The sequence below is a fragment of the Nuphar pumila genome, chromosome 13, assembly GCF_984573655.1.
Source record: "Nuphar pumila chromosome 13, dmNupPumi1.hap1.1, whole genome shotgun sequence".
In the NCBI taxonomy this organism is placed as follows: domain Eukaryota; kingdom Viridiplantae; phylum Streptophyta; class Magnoliopsida; order Nymphaeales; family Nymphaeaceae; genus Nuphar; species Nuphar pumila.
Genome location: NC_143261.1, coordinates 82,920,691 through 82,938,634, shown reverse-complemented (window position 1 = coordinate 82,938,634; position 17,944 = coordinate 82,920,691). Strand labels below are relative to the sequence as shown.

Genomic DNA, 17,944 nt, shown 5'->3' with positions numbered 1-17,944 from the left:
TGCTAAGAAAATATAAATATTATTAAATATAGACCAATTTTTTTTCTAATTTTATAATTGCAAATGTTTTTCTTGTGTTTTTCTTATTTTTTGTGAATATTTTTTTATAAAAATGTAAGATAAATAAAAAAATTTATTTGCTCAAGAAAAAAAAAGGATGTCATTTTCCCATTTTAAAGTTTTGCTACTACGATACTATGATAATCTGTATGTTCCTGGTTATATTGGGTTAGACAAGCCTCATTAAACATCACATGAAAAATAGGCAAGTACTTCAGCTTAGCACTAGGTGTTAGGCAAGGTTGTCTGTTATCCCCTTTATCTTTTTACGTTGTGGGGAATAGGGATGGTAGTGGACCACCCCAGGTCCATCTCAAAATCCTGCCCTCCGTCCCTGCTTTCATCCCCACACGGGTTTTGATTTCAACCTCCATCCTTGTTTCATGTTCTCCATCTCCGTTTCAAATGGGGCAAGGTCCCATTTCCCCTCGGTCCATTACCATCCCTAAAAAAGGATTGGGGACAGAGTGGGGCAGGGCAAGGCGGAAATCAAAACGGGGACGGGACGGGGTAGGGCAGGGGAAAGCATAAGTCCATCCTCACACGAGTTTTGATTTTAACCTCCATCTCTGTCTCCCTGTTTCATGTCCTTCATCCCCAATCCAAACGGGGTGAGACGGGGCAAGGTGAGGCCTCGTTTCCCCCTGGCTCAAGGGAACATCCTTGATACCCTATTCAAGAAAGTCAGGGCATTTCGTTTTACTGATGACCTACAAGTTTTGGGCCTTGATGCTTTTTTTATGCTTCAATATGTTGATGACATATTGATTTTCTGTTCAGCCACTTTCTCGCAAATGCCTACAGTGTGGTGGCTCATAAAAATTTGTGAGTGTATTTCAAGCCTACAGGTTAGTAAGAACAAATGTCTCACGGTCTTAAATTCACCACAGATCTTTTATTGAACAACTGTTTGGTTGCCACTGAGAAGAAATCAAGACAAATCTTTTTAACATGGTTCGATCGTGAGATCTACATCCACGAGGGAGAGTAGTATCTATTTACAGCTCTGAGTCCATGTTTATATAGAATTCTATATGAGCTCTTTATATTTTGGAGTTACCAATCTTTTAGGTAACTTACAAATCTGATCCTTAGATTTAGGATCTTGATTAACAGTAGAATCACATTTGTGAACTATTTCCTTATCATAGAAGATCAGATCCTTGGTTTTAGGATCTGGTATCGTATGACACCTTCTGTCCTTATCTGATCTACAACCTTCTATATTTATCAGATTTGGTTTCTTAACATCCTCTCTCAAGCGAAACTCGTCCTGCTTGATGTTGAGCTTGGTTTTGAAACTAGCAAAACTAGATGCACCAAGTGGTTTGGTTAAGCCATCGGCAATTTGATCCTTCAAGGATAAGAACTGAACTTGAACTAATCATTTTGCCACCAAGTCTCGTACAAAATGAATATCTATCTCGACATGTTTACTTCGAGTATGGAAGGTTGGATGAGCTGCTAAAAAGTTTGCACTGATGTTGTCACACTAGATGACAGGAATATTTGGAACGTCCACTTAAAGTTCTTCCAAGAGATGTCGCACCCACAAGATTTCAGTAGCAGCATTTACAATGCCTCTATATTTAGCCTCGGTGCTTGAACGGGATACAATGTGTTGCTTCCTTGAACTCCATGAAATAATGTTTGGTCCAAGGTAAACAACATATCCTGAAGTGGATTTTCTATCCATGGGGCATCCAGCCCAGTCGGCATCTATGTAAACATAGATGTGCTTGTTTTGAAATGCTTTGAATGTGAGCCCATATTGAATAGTAGATTTCAAATATCTCAAGATTCTTTTGACTGCACTCCAGTGCAGATTAGATGATCTATGCATAAACTGGCATACTTTGTTGATAATAAAGGCAATATCTGGACGAGTAATAGTTAGATGCTGTAGGGCACCAACAGTGCTTCTGTAAAGAGAAGGATTTTTAAAATCTAGGCTATCCTCAACAACAAGCTTTGAAGATGAGGACATTGGGGTGGAGATTGGTTTGCACTCATGCATTTGGGTCTTCTTTAACAACTCAAAGATGTATTTCCTTTGAGATAAAATTATCTCTTGAGGCTTATATAAAGCTTCAACTCCTAGAAAGAAATGAAGTATTCCAAGGTCTTTTAGCGCAAATCGTTGATTGAGCATCTTGATCACCTTCTCAACCATGTCAGAGGAACTCCCTGTTATTAAGATATCATCCACATACACCAATATATAAACAGTTGTAGTATATTGACGCAAAATAAATAAGGATGGATCAACCTTTGAGCTTATAAATCTAATCTTTCCAAGGTACTGACTAAGTTCTTGAAACCAGGCTCGAGGAGCTTGTTTGAGCCCGTAAAGAGCTTTTTTTAGCTTGCACACATATGATGGTTTATCACAGTCAACGAATCCTGGCGGTTGAGCCATATAGACTTCCTCAAAAGGGGTACCATTAAGGAAAGTGTTGTTAACATCAAGTTGTCGTATGTTCCATCCCCCTCCTAAGGCAAGAGATAACACTGTACGTATTATGGCTGGTTTGACGACAGGGCTAAATGTTTCAAAGAAATCTATTCCTTCTTCTTGATGGAACCCTTTAGCAACAAGGCGGGCTTTGAACCGTTCAAGGGTGCCATCAAACTTACGCTTAACTTTGTAATCCCATTTTCAACCCACGACATTCTGAGATGGTGACGGTGGGACAAGATCCCAAGTTTGATTTTTGTGAAGGGCTTCAAGTTCATTCATCATGGCGGCTCTCCACTTGGGGCTATGATAAGCTTCATCAAGGCTTTTTGGTTTGACATCTTGAGTTAGGCTGAAAATGAGATCACTAGAGAGAGCATACTTAGGATTTGGTTTTACGTTTCCAGTTTTGGCTAGTGTCACCATATGATGGGCATGCTGAGGTTGAGGAGTTGATTCTTCTTGAGGCTCAATACTTTCAGGAGGAGATTCAAGGGGTGTCGCTTCGACTCTATCATTTGAGTCGCCATGGATAGATTGAATTGTACCTTCTTGGTGGTTGTTATCTGGTTCCTGTTCCCAGGTAGAGATAACATGAGGTACTTGGGTTGCCTCATTTCTAACACCTTTGATATTTTCCTTTTGAAAGAGAAAATGAGCTTCATTAAAAACAACATCTTGAGACACAATAATTTTGAGATTGCCAAGATCGATGCAAATATATCCATTGGTGATTCTCACTGTATCCCATGAACACACGTGGTTTGGACCGAAAGTTGAGTTTGTGTTCTCTGTAGGCACACATATTTGAAAAACACTCACAACCAAAGGTCTTCCAAAAACTTGTAGTTAGGTGTTTTATGAAACATGATTTCAAGAGGGCTTTTGTTATGTATGCTGCTAGAAGGCAATCTGATAATGAGGTAAACGGCAATACGAAAGGCATAAGACCAGAACTTAGTTGGAACATTACCATGAGCAAGTAAGGCCAAACTTGTGTCAATGACATGTCTGTGCTTTCGTTCTGAGATGCCATTTTGTTCTTGAGTATGAGGACACAAGTACCTGTGTTTGATTCCAGCCTGCTCTAGGTAGGGATCCAGAGCCTTGAATTCACCCTCTCTATCCGTATACAGATTTTTTATTTTTTTTCCTGTCAAGTTTTCCACCAATAATTTGAATTTTTTGAAAGTGTCCATGACTTTTGATTTATATTTGAGAAGATATACCAAGTAAACCGGGAAGCAGCATCAACAAAAAAATATAATATCGACATCCACCTATACTTTGAATGGGTGCAGGACTCCAAATATCGGAAAAAATAATTTCTTGTAACTCAAGTTTACTATAGTCGATTCTCTCAAAAGGTAGTTTATGAGCTTTTCCAGATTGGTAAGAAGCACAAACCTTAAACATGGAATCAATGAAGGGCAGTTTAAAATTCTTAATAATTTTCTCTACTATTCAGAGGCTCGCATGTCCTAAACGATTATGCTAGATGGCTTGATCTGCTTTTTCTCCCACAAATGTCATCTTCTCTTTGGCCGTATCGAAATCCTGTAAGTAGATTTCATTCTTCACAGGTCCACGAAGTAGCTCTCTCCCGGTTCTAGCTTCTTTAACTCTGCACTCTCTTGAATCAAATTCAAATACGACATTATTGTCTTGCGCAAACTTTTGAATAGATAAGAGTTTCTTAGTAATAAGAGGGACGTGTAGAATGTCCTTTAACACAAGTTTGGATTTATCAATTTCAAAGGTGGAATTTCCAATATGTAAAATTTTCAAACCTGTACCGTTTCCCACCTTGACAGAGTCATTGCCTGTGTAGGATGAATGGAGAGATAAGGAGTTTAAGTCAGGTGTTACATGGTGAGAGGCTCTTGAGTCGGGATACCATGACTCATCCCTGCCGATGTCAGCAGCAGCAGCATGATAGGCGTGCGGCGGGATGAAGGTTTCAGATTGGATTTGTCGGCAGGTCTTTGCTGTGTGACTTGGTTTGTCACAGAATTGACAAATAACTTGCTGCCGATTATCATTGCCCTTTTGATTATCTTGGAAGAAATAGCTTCTTCCACGACCACGACCTCTAAATCAGCCTCGACCTCTTCTATAGTTGCCTCTTCCATTGTTTGCATAGTTTTGATTGAAAAAGTTAGGATTACCTTTCTGAGCAATATTGACTACGGATGGAGGGGGTGAATTCAAGGCTCTGGATCCCTACCTAGAGCAGGCTGGAATCAAACACAGGTACTCGTGTCCTCATACTCAAGAACAGAATGGCATTGACACAGGTTTGACCTTAGTTGCTCATGGTAATGTTCCAACTAAGTTCTGGTCTTATGCCTTTCGTACTGCCGTTTACCTCATTAACAGATTGCCTTCTAGCAGCATACATAACAAAAGCCCTCTTGAAATCAAGTTTCATAAAACACCTAACTACAAGTTTTTGGAAGACCTTTGGTTGTGAGTGCTTTTCCAAATATGCGTGCCTACAAAGAACACAAACTCAACTTTCCGTCCAAACCCCGTTTGTTCATGGGATACAGTGAGAATCACCATGGATATATTTGCATGGATCCTGGCAATCTCAAAATTATTGTGTCTCGTGGTTTCTTAACAGCCACTCCCCTTTGATCATCTTGGCTTTAAATTTCTTATGGGACACAAACTCGCTCCATTATGGTCTGATCTCGAAGGAAAAGTGAACTCGTGGCAGGTTGTTACGTCCTGAATTCCAGACACGCAATTTGGGATCCCAAGACCTGTAGGTTATGGGCTGCATGCACAAGCTTACCGCAAGTTGTAGGCAGGAATCGACAATTTAAATCATCATGATGTGAAAATCCAATGAGTTTGAGTCTGAACTAGGGGTTTTAAGATATACTTAGGGATGTGTGCAAAAGCCTAGGACTGTTGGTATGGTCCAGAACACGTGAAGAGGCTAGAAAAAGCATGGAATGGTAGGTCCAAACGGCTAAATAGAGTAGGCCTATTTTGAGTAGTTGGGTTATATGGGTGGAAGGTTTAGTCAAGTGAACCACAACTTGATTGAGTAGTTGGGTTATATTGATGTTGATCTCTCTTCCTGTTTCCGTGATCTTGTGCTTGGTCTTCCATTTACTAGAGTATCCAAACGATGGAGGAGGGTGTGTAAGCGGTGGTGGAGAATCTGAGACCGCCTCTTTCGTGATAAAGCTGCCACCCTATTACACATTCCACTTGGATTCAGATTTATCTGGATAGGGATTGAGCGCCTATGTCCGTATTTATCCTCGCATATCTTCGGCTAATTTCTGTCTCCATTGTAACATTATGTTCTTTCTTTATTGAATAATATTTTTTTCACTCTAATAAAAAAAAAAAAAAGACTTCAAGTGCATGTGATTTTATGACATGCGTCGATTCACATTAATTTTGGGATCTCAAAAAAAAAATTTTATAACTATTTGAGGTCCAAGTTGTGATAATCAAGACGCATAACAAAGTAACAACAACCCCAAATAAAAAAAGGAGAAACCATGGGCTTCTATAACAAACCATGGGCTAAAAACGATGGGCCAACTCCCTCGTTTCCATGAAGGAAAATTAAATGTCCAGAGTTGTGGGTTGTGTACCTCTTTCTCGAATCGTCCCCCCCAAAAAATTAAAATATCTTGTGATAAATTGTAATTTATTTTTTTTTGTATTTTGGGAAAAACTTCAAGGAAATATTGGCAACTATAAAACATAAAAAATAAAATTATGCACCAATAAAAAATATAAACAAATTTGAGAAGTAATTTTTTATCACGTTAATATTTTGGTGCTTTTAAAACGAGAAATATATTTGAAGTATCATTGTTCGCTTCTGAAAATATCATGATAAAAATGGACATAACTTAACAAAATCACCGACATTTGTTTTTAAGAACTCCTTGGTGGCAGTAGGGCTGTCAATGAAGTGGGTTTGAGTCCGATTACAACAGAATTCGGATCCAATCAGTCAGATTTTGGTCAAGGAAATAGAATTGGATCAATAATTAGATTAAACCCAGTATGAGAATTTTCATCCGAACCTGATGGATTGTCCAACCGATTACTTATAAAAAAATATCATGCATATCTAGGTGTCTGGGTTCAGTACTGCCTTTTTTCTATCTAATTAGGGCAGATCCAATTAGGTCTGAAGAGTAATGCGTAAATCCAAATAGAATCCGACTCATTTATATGTATGTTGTAAGGTGGGAGGGGGTTTATTGGCAGCAAATTTTGTGGTTAATGACATTGGTTATTGGGAAAATGTCATTTTCTGGGTAGCATTGAAGAACCATTCCAGCTGTTGAAGCTCGTGCTTAGCTGTTCAAACTCGGCTTTAGATGCTTGCGTGTACATGAATTTTTTATATATGATTCATGTTATTTGGCCCCACAAGTTATAAGCATAGCCTAGAACAAGAAACCATGGGCTTTCTATCTGTAAACCACGGGCTCAAAACAAGTGGCCAACTCATTTCAATGGAAAGAAAATAAACTGTCTAGGACAGAGGAGGGTTTCTTATTTTTTTATCCAAGGTTGAAAAGGAAAAAGAAATATATCTGAATTCAAGAGAAAATGAGGCATCTAATCGAACAAAATACTCGCTAGACAATTAGCGGCAAATAATAATACAAATCGAGTTTTGATTATGTCACGATAATAATACAAATCGTTTGAGTTGCAAGATAACACTCTTTTCATGCAAAAAGTAGCTTGGAAAGTGTAACCGCAAAAACAAAGTCCGGTCACCTCCGGCCAACTTTTTCGTCGCAATAAATAGACGTGGAATGCAGAGAGAATGGACAAGCTAAGACCTCTCAACAAATAAGTCTCTTCTCATCTCTAACTGCTATAGATAAAACTATTTGGACAATATTAGGTTTCACTTTCACACTAAATGTCTCAAAATAATCAATGCCGTCCTGTTGCTACAAGTTGGCTTTCATCATGCTTCTAAATTTTACAAATTCACTTGCAACCTACTAAAGTAGGTGGTACAAGAGTTCAAGTTTCATTTCAGATTACATCATATTCCTCTTGCATGGTATTGGTCTTTTGGTTTTACATTTTGCTTGAGAGTAGTCTCTGGGTTCAGTTTCTTGAGAAAGTTCACTGATTAAGGCTAAAGGCAAACAATGCTTGATAGATGGGCAAACTTTTGGCTTTTGAATTCTATCTTAGCCATGTGATGGGTCCTAATAGGTTGTTGTGCTTCAATTAGTGGAGTAATGTCCACCCCGAGATTAATTCTTTAGGATGACGAAGTTGAGCGAGAGTTGGAATTATGACTAAATTCACGTGGAGTCAGTTCCAGGCTAGGTTCTAATTGCTCATTTGGATTAGAACTAGAAGAGTCAACATATTAGAAGGTTGCTCAGTATAGAGGGTCGGCACTAGGGGTGTCATAGTAGTTAGTTCAGTAGGTATCAAGACTGATTGTATAAGAACTAATGGAATATTGCTCACATGTGACTCATTGCCAACCATCACATCAAAAACTGGATGCTCCTTGAACTTGCATATGATTTCCCCAATCAGATGAAGTTGTAGGTGCTACCAATGTCAATGAGCACATTCACCTCCCGAATGCTCAAGTGACTATTAACTCACAACAAACTGGGCATAGTGACACTCGAGAGAGCGTGAAAAGAGATACCATCATATGGCGCTCCCTCAGTATCATCATCCCTGAAATTGGATTTCACTATCAGGAAGATATGATAGCTCTTGCAAGTGTGGTCCTTAAAGCCCCTTCTTGATTCTCTTCATGTTGAGTGCGTGTAATCGCTTTAACCTTAGGGGTTGACGTCATCCCTTTCATTGGTGCCGCCTTCGGTTGGCCAACCAATGTCTTGTCATGCTAGGCTTGTTTGGCTTTTAGAAAGTTTAGAGTCTCTTTTTAACATTTCTCTTAGAGTTTGGTGACTTTGTAGGCCTCTTCAGGAGTCCGAACAACTACAACTAGGACCTTAATACGAAGATACTCCCACAGTCCACCAATATAAGACCCTAACATGGTTACGTCATCCAATAGTGTCAGAAGAGTGCAGAGGTTCTCGAACTCGGCCTGATACTCCTCCAAGTTGCCCCTATGTTCCAAGTTATTGAGCTCCATATGGTGATTCACTATAACTGTGGGCTCAAACCGCTCCATAATTCACTCTATAAAGTCCTCCTAATATGGATTATCGTGTACAATGTCTAACCACTCATACCAATATAGTGCACCACCCTCGAGACGAGTGATTGCCTCAAAGACACGTGCTTCAGTCAGATTATTGTGACATGTAAAGAAGTGCTTGAGTTTAAAGATTCACTCTTGCATATTGTCTCCAACAAATACAAAGACCTCAAAACGGGGTTTCTTGTCTCGGTGTTTATCATGTGATGGCTCGCCTAGAAGAAAGTCATTCTAGCACCCAAAATGGCCACCCTAAAAACTAACTACCTGATCTGAGTTGTGTCTGGGAGTGCGGAGGTTCTCCATTCGATCGACTAGGGTTGAGACAACCTTCTTGATGAGCTCAAGCCTGGTGTTCATCTCTGCAGTCTGCTGATGCTGCTAGAAGAGTTCAACATGTGTTTGCTTGAAAAGAGTCCCAGCCTATTTCGCATGCTTGCGAGCTTCCTCCCTTTTGTCAATCTATAGGGTTGTGGTATTTCCATCTAAAGAACTTCGCTCTGATGTCAATTTATTGTACCCTTCTTAAATTTCAGTGCAGTCGATTTAAAGTTTGGACTTGAAGAGAGCCACATGCTAGCAACAAATGGGTACTCTAATATGTGCCTCACGAAAGCGAGAGGATCGTACCTATGGTTCTTAGCCCTTTGAGGTTGGGATGGACGTGGCGCAGGTGATGACCCCTACTGAACACGATGGGGTAGATGTAACAACCGCAATTTTTGTACCCTTTTTGTGATAAATTAAATAAAAAAGTTTTCTTAGTTAAATTTTTTACATAAAACATGTTTACTATTATTTTTCTAAAACCATATTCATTTACGAGGAATAAAAGAGGGTTAAGGAAAAAATCATAATTTTTAATACTTATTTTATAATTTTTAAACACGTGATTGCATTTGTATCAAAAAAATGAAGAAAATGGTCTTTATTCTATTAAAAACGAAGTTGAAATGAATTCAGAACACACCTTACAAATTTTAGGGGTAAAATGGATAATTTAGAAATGTTTGGGGTCAATTTTGATCTGGGGCTGATAATGGTCCACTTCAGCTTTAACTGACTTAAGGTTATATATGTCATTATTTTTTATTTTAGGGTATACTAGGAAATCCTTATTTTGGTTAGGATTTAACTAAACCAAGGTAACTAATAGGACTTAGTTATATTAACTAGATTAGAGTCTAGTTAATGCAACTAAATATACTAACCAGAACCAAACCTGTTTGAATCTAGATTGAGACCCAACCCAGACCCAAAACCCACCATTCACAAGACAAAATAGGTATATCACTTTTACCAAGTGTTGGCTTTCATTAGCCACTTGGTAAAAGTAATTCACCGAGTGTTGAATACTTGCTTGTTGAAATGTGATACCTGACTTGCATTATATTCATGATTTAATTATAGCCCTACTTTATTGAACTCATGCTTTAATTGTACTCATGTTTTAGCTAAAATTATGTGCAATTTTACCTGAAATTGGTATAATTACCTACCAGGGTTTCACCAGTCTGACCCTTTAAAGGGAATTTTTAGGTGAGTAGCTCATGAACAGTGGATGGTGTGAGACAGTGGCAACATTCTGAATTAGACTTCCAGAGGATCATGAGCCAGTTTAGGGTATTTTGTTCATCCATTGTTTTAACCATATATTTTTGTATAATGAACTTTGATGTAAATACAATTGTTTGGGCTTTCTTACTTATCAGGTTTTCGTGGATGATTCTCACCTGTGACCCACACAGAGTTTGCTTAACCCCAAGGCTAAAATATTATTTTTCACTGCCTAAAGGTTAAAAAGAAAATTTTCAAAATTTTCAGTAATTTTTTTGAGTTAAGAATTTCGAGGCATAGTAGTAGAGGCTTAAGGGTAATCATGATAAAGAATTTAAGTCGTTCTGGAAAAAGATCTAAGGAAATAGAGAAATCAGATAGGCTAAAAATGGCTTAGGTGGCTAATCGGGACAGGGTTTCGATTCAAATATGATATGAACTAAACCAATGGATTGCTGGACACCTAGATTATTGGATGACTGGGTTGGTTAAACAGTAAAAACAAGGTTTTTTAGTTAATAGGGTAGATACAGTTTTGGTTCTAGGGCTATGAAAAGAAAGATAATGCAACCTAAGGTCTGGTTACAAGTCTAGGATATTAATATCAGAGGTTTAGAGGGTTGGATATAATAGCTGATATTTTTTTGTATTTTTTTATTTTATATAATATCTAGATAATAAAATTTTTTAGACATATTTTACAATTTTCAATTTTATGATTGTGTTCATATAAATTTTTTGAAAAGAACGGTCTTTATTTCATCAAAATGGAGTTCATATGAGTTGGGAGCAAGCCCGACAAGTTTGAGAGGCATTGTAGCTATTTCGAGAGAGTTTCAGGGCATTTGTGTCGTGAGGGACATAGTTGCCCAACTTTGGGTTGACTAATCAAATAAACTATGTGAGGATCATGATTGGCATATTTTTGTTTGACTGAGTGGTGTGTTTGTGATTTCTATGTTTGAATGGGCTTTATGACCCATGTAGGATATGCTTTGCATGCAAGGGCATATCAGTCATTGTGGAGCCTGGGTTGCCGCCCAGTCCAACCAACCACAGCAGGTTAAACCTGTCATTGTCAGCTAGACTCTTACACTTGATTGAGCTCCTTGAGGACTTTGTTGAAGCAAGGGGACGAGTGGTATGCAGAGTAATTGCATTGTGGAATATACTTATCGTATTTGCAAGCCAAGGTATGAACTCAATCTCTCTCTCATAGCAGTGGCATGCATAGGCACAATTGTGTGTTTGAAAATATATTTCATGATGTCTATAATGATTTGAAAAGTATGAATGTGTGCCATGTAGGTGCTTCACTTCTCTTCTCATAGGGAGTGAGCATGCTAGGACTTCAAGTAGTTTTTTGTTGTGATTTTTGTTTTGAATGTTTTGATATGATTGGTAAAATCATTATTTTAGTGATGATTTTAGTTATTGTTGTGTTTTATTGACTTAAAACACCCTTAGACGTGTTGGGGTTGAGTTTTATTTGAGTTGGGTGCTTCTAACCCTGAGATTTTAAAGTTTAGAAAGAGTAGAACTGAACTAGAAGGTCTCAAGGGTCGACTCTTGTTGTTTAAAGGTCAACTTCTGTGAAAACTACATGTTCTGTTGACCTGAGGGTTGGCTCCTGCAGGTCAGGGGTCGACTCATCCAGCTTATGCTTTATACAATATTGTAGAGAGGATGTGAGTTGACTCCATTGAGAATGAGTTGACTCATAGTTGTGAAAGAGTTGACTCATTGGTTTGGGTGAGTCAACTCTTGCACCATTGAGAGTCGACTCATTTCGGCTATGAGCTGACTCTTTAGTGTGTTAGTCAACTCATGATACCAGGTGAGTCGACTCAAACATGCATTTTAAGTGTAGTTTAGCTTGAGGGTCGACTCTTGAACCAAGAGAGTCGACTCATGGGCATTGTTTATGTTCTTTTTGGATCAAAGTCAACTCTTTTGCTTGGAAAAGTTGATTCATGAGTGGATTATCCAATGAATATGATGGATTATGTATGATTTTTTTACGGTTTGGTTTGGGTTTTGGTAGAACCAGCCTAAAGCAGATGTGCATTGGTTGGTTGGACCAGTGTTATTGTACCTTTTCATTTGCACTTATGTTTTTTATAGATTTTTCAATTTAACTATGAGTTTTTATCAAGTCTTTGCTCAAATTATGTTTTAAGAATAAAAAAATAAGTTTTTGTAGCTATTAAAAATTATGTATATGTAAATCTCTATCATTTGTTACTACATAAGGTGTTCACAAATTGGTTCTCTTTAATTGTTTTATGAAATAAAATTTTTGTAGCTCTTTGTTGTTTTCAAAGTGTTTAAAAATCTAACTTTGTACATGTTAGATGAAGTGGAATTTTCTATAGCTCATTCCTATGGTAAAGTGTGTTTAAAATTTTGGCTTCATACCCAATAAATGAACTGAAATTTTGTTTTAACTTGATGATTGTTTTCAAGTTATTTGAAATCAAGATTGTTATTTTTAAGAAAAAGCAAAGTTTTAAAGATAATTTTTTTTGAAATTGAATGTGCAGCAAATTCCATGTGGAAATTAATGTTTGAGCATGTTTATTGGATTTACATGCTTCTAATTTTTTTGATGTTTTGGCTTTTGGATAAAAGTTATGCTGAAAATAATATATATTTGTTTTGAGAATAAATTATGTGTTTAAAAGCTTGTTAGAGATGAATATTGCCTTGGAATATGCATTTGTGCTAACTTCACTAGCCCAAGTTCATATCCATATTATCATTGCTTAAAATTTATGTTAAGTATGTGATTATTATGAATAACATATGTGAAATTGTTTATAGCATGTTTGAAATGGAGTTGAATGGGGTCAAACCACCATTAGGTAGAGTTTTGCGGTACATATGGGTGTTTTTGTGGAGCTACCCAATTCTGCAAATGGTAAAATTTGACCCTGCTAAACAAGAGTCGACTCCTGCTATTTTGCATATGGTGGGAAAGCCCTAGGATCGACACATGTTCTCCAAGGGTCAACTCTCCTGGTGATCTTGGGTGGACCCTATTCCTGTGAGGGTCGACCCTTACTTTTAGAGGGTCAACCCTGCAGTTTTGTGTTTTGCTTAAAGAAGACCTTAGGGTCGACCCCTGTTCCTAGGGGTCAACTCTTGAGTTGTGTTTCTTAACCCTTGGTAGTCAGAGTCGACCCTTGCTAAGCAAGAGTCGACTCCTGCATCTAGTGAGTCGACTTTTGGTTCCAGAAGGGTCGACTCATGGGTACAAAATGTATGATTTTGTTTGATGTTTTGGCTAATTTTGATTAAATGAAAAACTTCTATTTTTAGCTTGACAATTTGATGAAAAGTGTGAATGAAAAACCTCAATTCCGATTAAAGTTTTTGCTAAACTTAAGTTATTGGAAATATTTTTTGTATTATTTGAAGGTTGTAGATTTATGTATACTTTGCAAATAAAAGTTTTCTGTAATCAAGAAAGTTGCATATTTGGTTTATTCTTTAGAAAGGCTTCTGAAGCTTTGAATATTTGCAGATTTAAGTATACTTCATAAAAGTTTCTGAAATCTGTAATTGCAGACTTTATATGCTTTATAAAAGTCTGTGAAATCCGTATTTTTATAGATTGTATGGGTTTTATAAATATTTTTGAAATCTGAATTGTTTACAAATTTGATGTACTATTTGGGAAAGTTTTTTGAAAATCTAGATAATTGCAAATTATGCATTCTCATAAATGATTTTTGTAATCTGCAATATTTACCAAGTTTGGTATTCTTTAAATAAATTTTTGTGTTCCTTGACGATTTTACTGAAGTCGTTACCGTTGAAGAAGTTGTTATACTTCTTAGTGTTATGCTGAGATTTTCATGATGAAAAGCTTCAGTGTAGCTTGATGTTTGAATGCATTTACATGATTGAGATGAATGTTATTCAAAGATTGGTCTTGGCTGAATTTTTGGTTGGTTGGTAGCTATCGGACACTATGAAACACACGAGTCGACTATTGCACTAGAGGGTCAACCCCTGTTTGTCTCACAGGTGGTTGGGTCGACACTCGGAGCTCTTGGAGTTGACTCTGATTCTAGGGGATTGACCTCTAAGAATCTAGAGTCAACCCTTGAGATTTGAGAGTTGACCATTTTTTAACAGAATAGACCTCTGTTAAAAAAAAGTCAACCCTCGAGGTTGCTGAGTGGACTCTTTATGAACATAATAGATTGTTGTTTAGAAAGAGTTGCCCCCCGAGTGTTTGAGAGTCGACCCCTAGTTAGGGAGAGTCGACTCTTGAATAGATTGAGTCAATTCTTTTGCAACCTGTAAGCATGTTTATGGTGGTTTGAGCTTGAGTGAAGGATGTTTAGCTTGGTTCTTAGATGAATCAACCCTGGTACAGGTTGGTAGACTTGTGTTGGTTGTATTTAAGGGTTGATTTCATTAGTTTGTGTTTGGTAGCTCAAAGAGGGACCTAAATCATATTGAGATGCATGGTATGATGCGTGTGAATGAGATTTTGATTGTTATTGTAGATCTTTCTATGTTGTATGCTTGAGCATGATATGTAATGGTTAGACGTGAGCATTATTCGGTGTGTGTGTGTATATATATATGTGTGTGTGTGTGTGTGTGTGTGTGTGTGTGTGTGTGTGTGTGTGTGAACACCTTGTTTTCATGTAGTTACTAGAAGCATTAGTAACATGGATTGAATACTAGATCTAGGTTTGATAATTGCATATCACTAGATTTAGTGAAAGTATTCATGATAGATTCTTGCAAATACGTAGGTCTGAGTGGACTATGCATTAGGTTATGGGCTTCGTAAAATGTTGTTTTATGAAATTATCCCTAATAGCTTGATTTAGATCTTGGGAACAAATTGCTCAAGTGTGAACCTATGTGGATGACAATGTTTGAACATGATGTTGATTGGGGCATGAAGATGACCCCAAATGTGCAACTAAGAGTTGACACAAGATATTGATAATCTTATAAGTTAAAGAACTTACTGTAATTTGTTGGGCAAGGCCTTATGTACCTGTGAGGTACGCTGAGAATTAAATTAATAATAAATATTAATTAAAGGTTAAACAAGTTATAGAGGGATTAAAGGTTACACCCTAAAAGATGGAGTGACCAATAATAGACTTTACTCATTAAGCGAGTTAGCACTAACCCGTAGAATGCTGAGTTGTTGAGAGAGTGCTTCTCAATGATGGTAGCAGTTGTTTTTGTAAGACCCTTTCTTGGTCACTGAGGGTGGAATAGTCCCCAACCACGATGGCTTAGGGGATGAAAACTTCTTACGAAGGAGGTTCAGCTACGTACACTAACAGTAATGCACTACGACTTTTTCAATAAAAAAACACCTTGACGAAAGGTGTAATCGTATGCTCTTGGGGTTAATAAAAGATAAAAATTATAAGTGTTTAAAAATACACCCCCATGTAAATCGATGAGCCTATAGCAGCCTAGGCAGTCGTACCCCTGTGAAGATAATTAATTAATATCGAAAAAAGTAATTGCATCATGTAGAGAAGAAAAGAAAAAGATTAATAAAATGTGTTCATGCATTTAGGATATGCATGTGTGTTGTTCTCCATTTTAGTTAGAGGTGAAACCGAGTCAAATTCTACAAGGAGTCGAGAGTTAGAATCATGTGAGCCATGAACTTGGTTAGGTCCGTTTAAGCTAGTGACATATCCATGACGGCTATTGTGAGATGGGATGTCTTTTTTCTGTTGAGATGTGTTAAAAAAATTATTGGTGCAAAATGTGCGCCAGTAAAGAGATCTTTACTGGAGCAAAATTGCATCAATAAAGAGCTCTTTATTAGCGCAAATTTTGCACCACTAAATATATTTTTCATATTTTAATTTAAAAAAACAATATCATCTTTCCTGGCACTAAAAATAATTTCATGCCAGTAAAGCTAACATGTTCGTGCCAATAAAGGCTTTACCAGCAAGGGCTAGACTGGCGCCCTTACTTAGGCTTCGTCAGCGCCAGTAAAAGTGGACTTTTTTGCAGTATTGGGAGAAGAGTTCAGCTTAGAATTCTTTAAAAAGATTCCACACAAAAATAATTTAGGTTCATAGGTTATCGATAATTTAACAATATTGTGGGGACCCCACGTCCTACCAACTACTTCCCCCCAACAGCCTCTCCTTCCCTTACATAAACCCATAGCCACCTCCAAAAGTTCCAGAGAGGGTTCCTACCTCTTGCTTTCTCTTCCCCTTTCACTACATACTCATCCTTGCGCTGCAAACTCTCTAGAAAGAACCCTACAAAAATGGCCACATGTGTTGAGTGCTTGCGGTCCGAAATGATCTCTAAACCTCTTTCATTCGACATGGACCAATCCCTACTTGCGGATCCGGCCTCACTTTACAAGTTCGTCAACTTCTCAATGGCTGTCCACCATGCCCACAATGAGGAGGGGGATGATTTATGGCTGAAGATCAGGGAGGAAGCCAGGAGTGATGTGGAGCAAGAGCCTGTCTTGGGAAGTTACTACATATCTGCCATACTTGCACATGACTCACTTGAGAGTGCTTTAGCCAACCATCTTGGATACAGGCTCTCCCCTCCTTCCCTACCTGGTTCCAGCCTAGCTGATATCTTCCTGGCTGTATTTCTCGATGATCGTGCGATCCGGACTGCAATCCGAGAGGACCTGAAAGCAATTAAGGAAAGGGATCCGGCATGTGTTAGCTACGTGCAATGCCTGCTCAACTTCAAGGGGTTCCTAGCAATTCAGGCCCAGCGGGTGGCTCACAGGCTCTGGACTTTGGGCCGGGTGCCACTAGCCTTGGTGATCCAGAACCGGATGTCCGAGGTCTTTGCTGTGGACATACACCCCGGGGCACGGATCGGAAAAGGGGTACTGCTGGATCATGCAACTGGGACCGTCATCGGCGAGACTGCGGTCATCGGCGACAACGTGTCGATCTTGCACAACGTGACGCTGGGGGGCACCGGCAAGGTCACCGGAGATCGGCACCCAAAAATTGGGGATGGGGTCCTAGTGGGTGCGGGGACACATGTCTTGGGGAATGTCAGGGTTGGTGCTGGGGCCAAGATTGGGGCGGGCTCGGTTGTGCTGAAAGAGGTGCCGGAGAGGACCACAGCAGTGGGAAACCCGGCCAGGCTTTTAGGTGGGAAGGACAAACCGATTAAGCTGACCAGGATTCCAAGCTTCACAATGGACCACGTCTCCTTCATATCTCAGTGGTCTGACTATGTTATCTGATTGGAGCTTGCTCATGTTTGCAGTTTTCCAGTTTTATTTAGTTTTTCTTTTTCTTTTTTCTCTTGAGACTGGTTGGTGATGTAACTTATTTTCAGCACCTCACTGAAAATTATCTCAACTTAGTTATGCTCTCTCTCTCTCTCTCTCTCTCTCTCTCTCTCTCTCTCTCTCTCTCTCGTACATAGGGAATGGAATTGATTGCAAACTCATCAATAGGCAGCAGTTAAGGGCGGGAGGGTGTAGTGTGTTCTCCCCCAAAGACGCAAATGTTCGGGGTCCGATTGAGCGCCACGTATATAAGCACACGGGGCTCGTATTCTCGTGTGTGTCGGCATCACTTAGCATCAGAGTTCGGTGAGGTTGCAAAGACTTAAGTATTCTTTTTTGCTATTCTCGTTATGAAACGACGGTTTAAGAAAATGAC

At 38.5% G+C, this 17,944-nt stretch overlaps 1 protein-coding gene across 1 annotated transcript; it reads left to right on the top strand.

The window, feature by feature from the left end:
• The first annotated feature begins 16,662 nt into the window (after nt 1–16,662).
• LOC149818901 (serine acetyltransferase 1, chloroplastic-like) lies at nt 16,663–17,659 on the top strand. Its single transcript, XM_089985155.1, has one exon. The coding sequence runs from the start codon at nt 16,678–16,680 to the stop codon at nt 17,518–17,520; it is 843 nt and encodes a 280-aa protein (XP_089841281.1). The 5' UTR covers nt 16,663–16,677; the 3' UTR covers nt 17,521–17,659.
• The last annotated feature ends 285 nt before the right edge of the window (nt 17,660–17,944 follow it).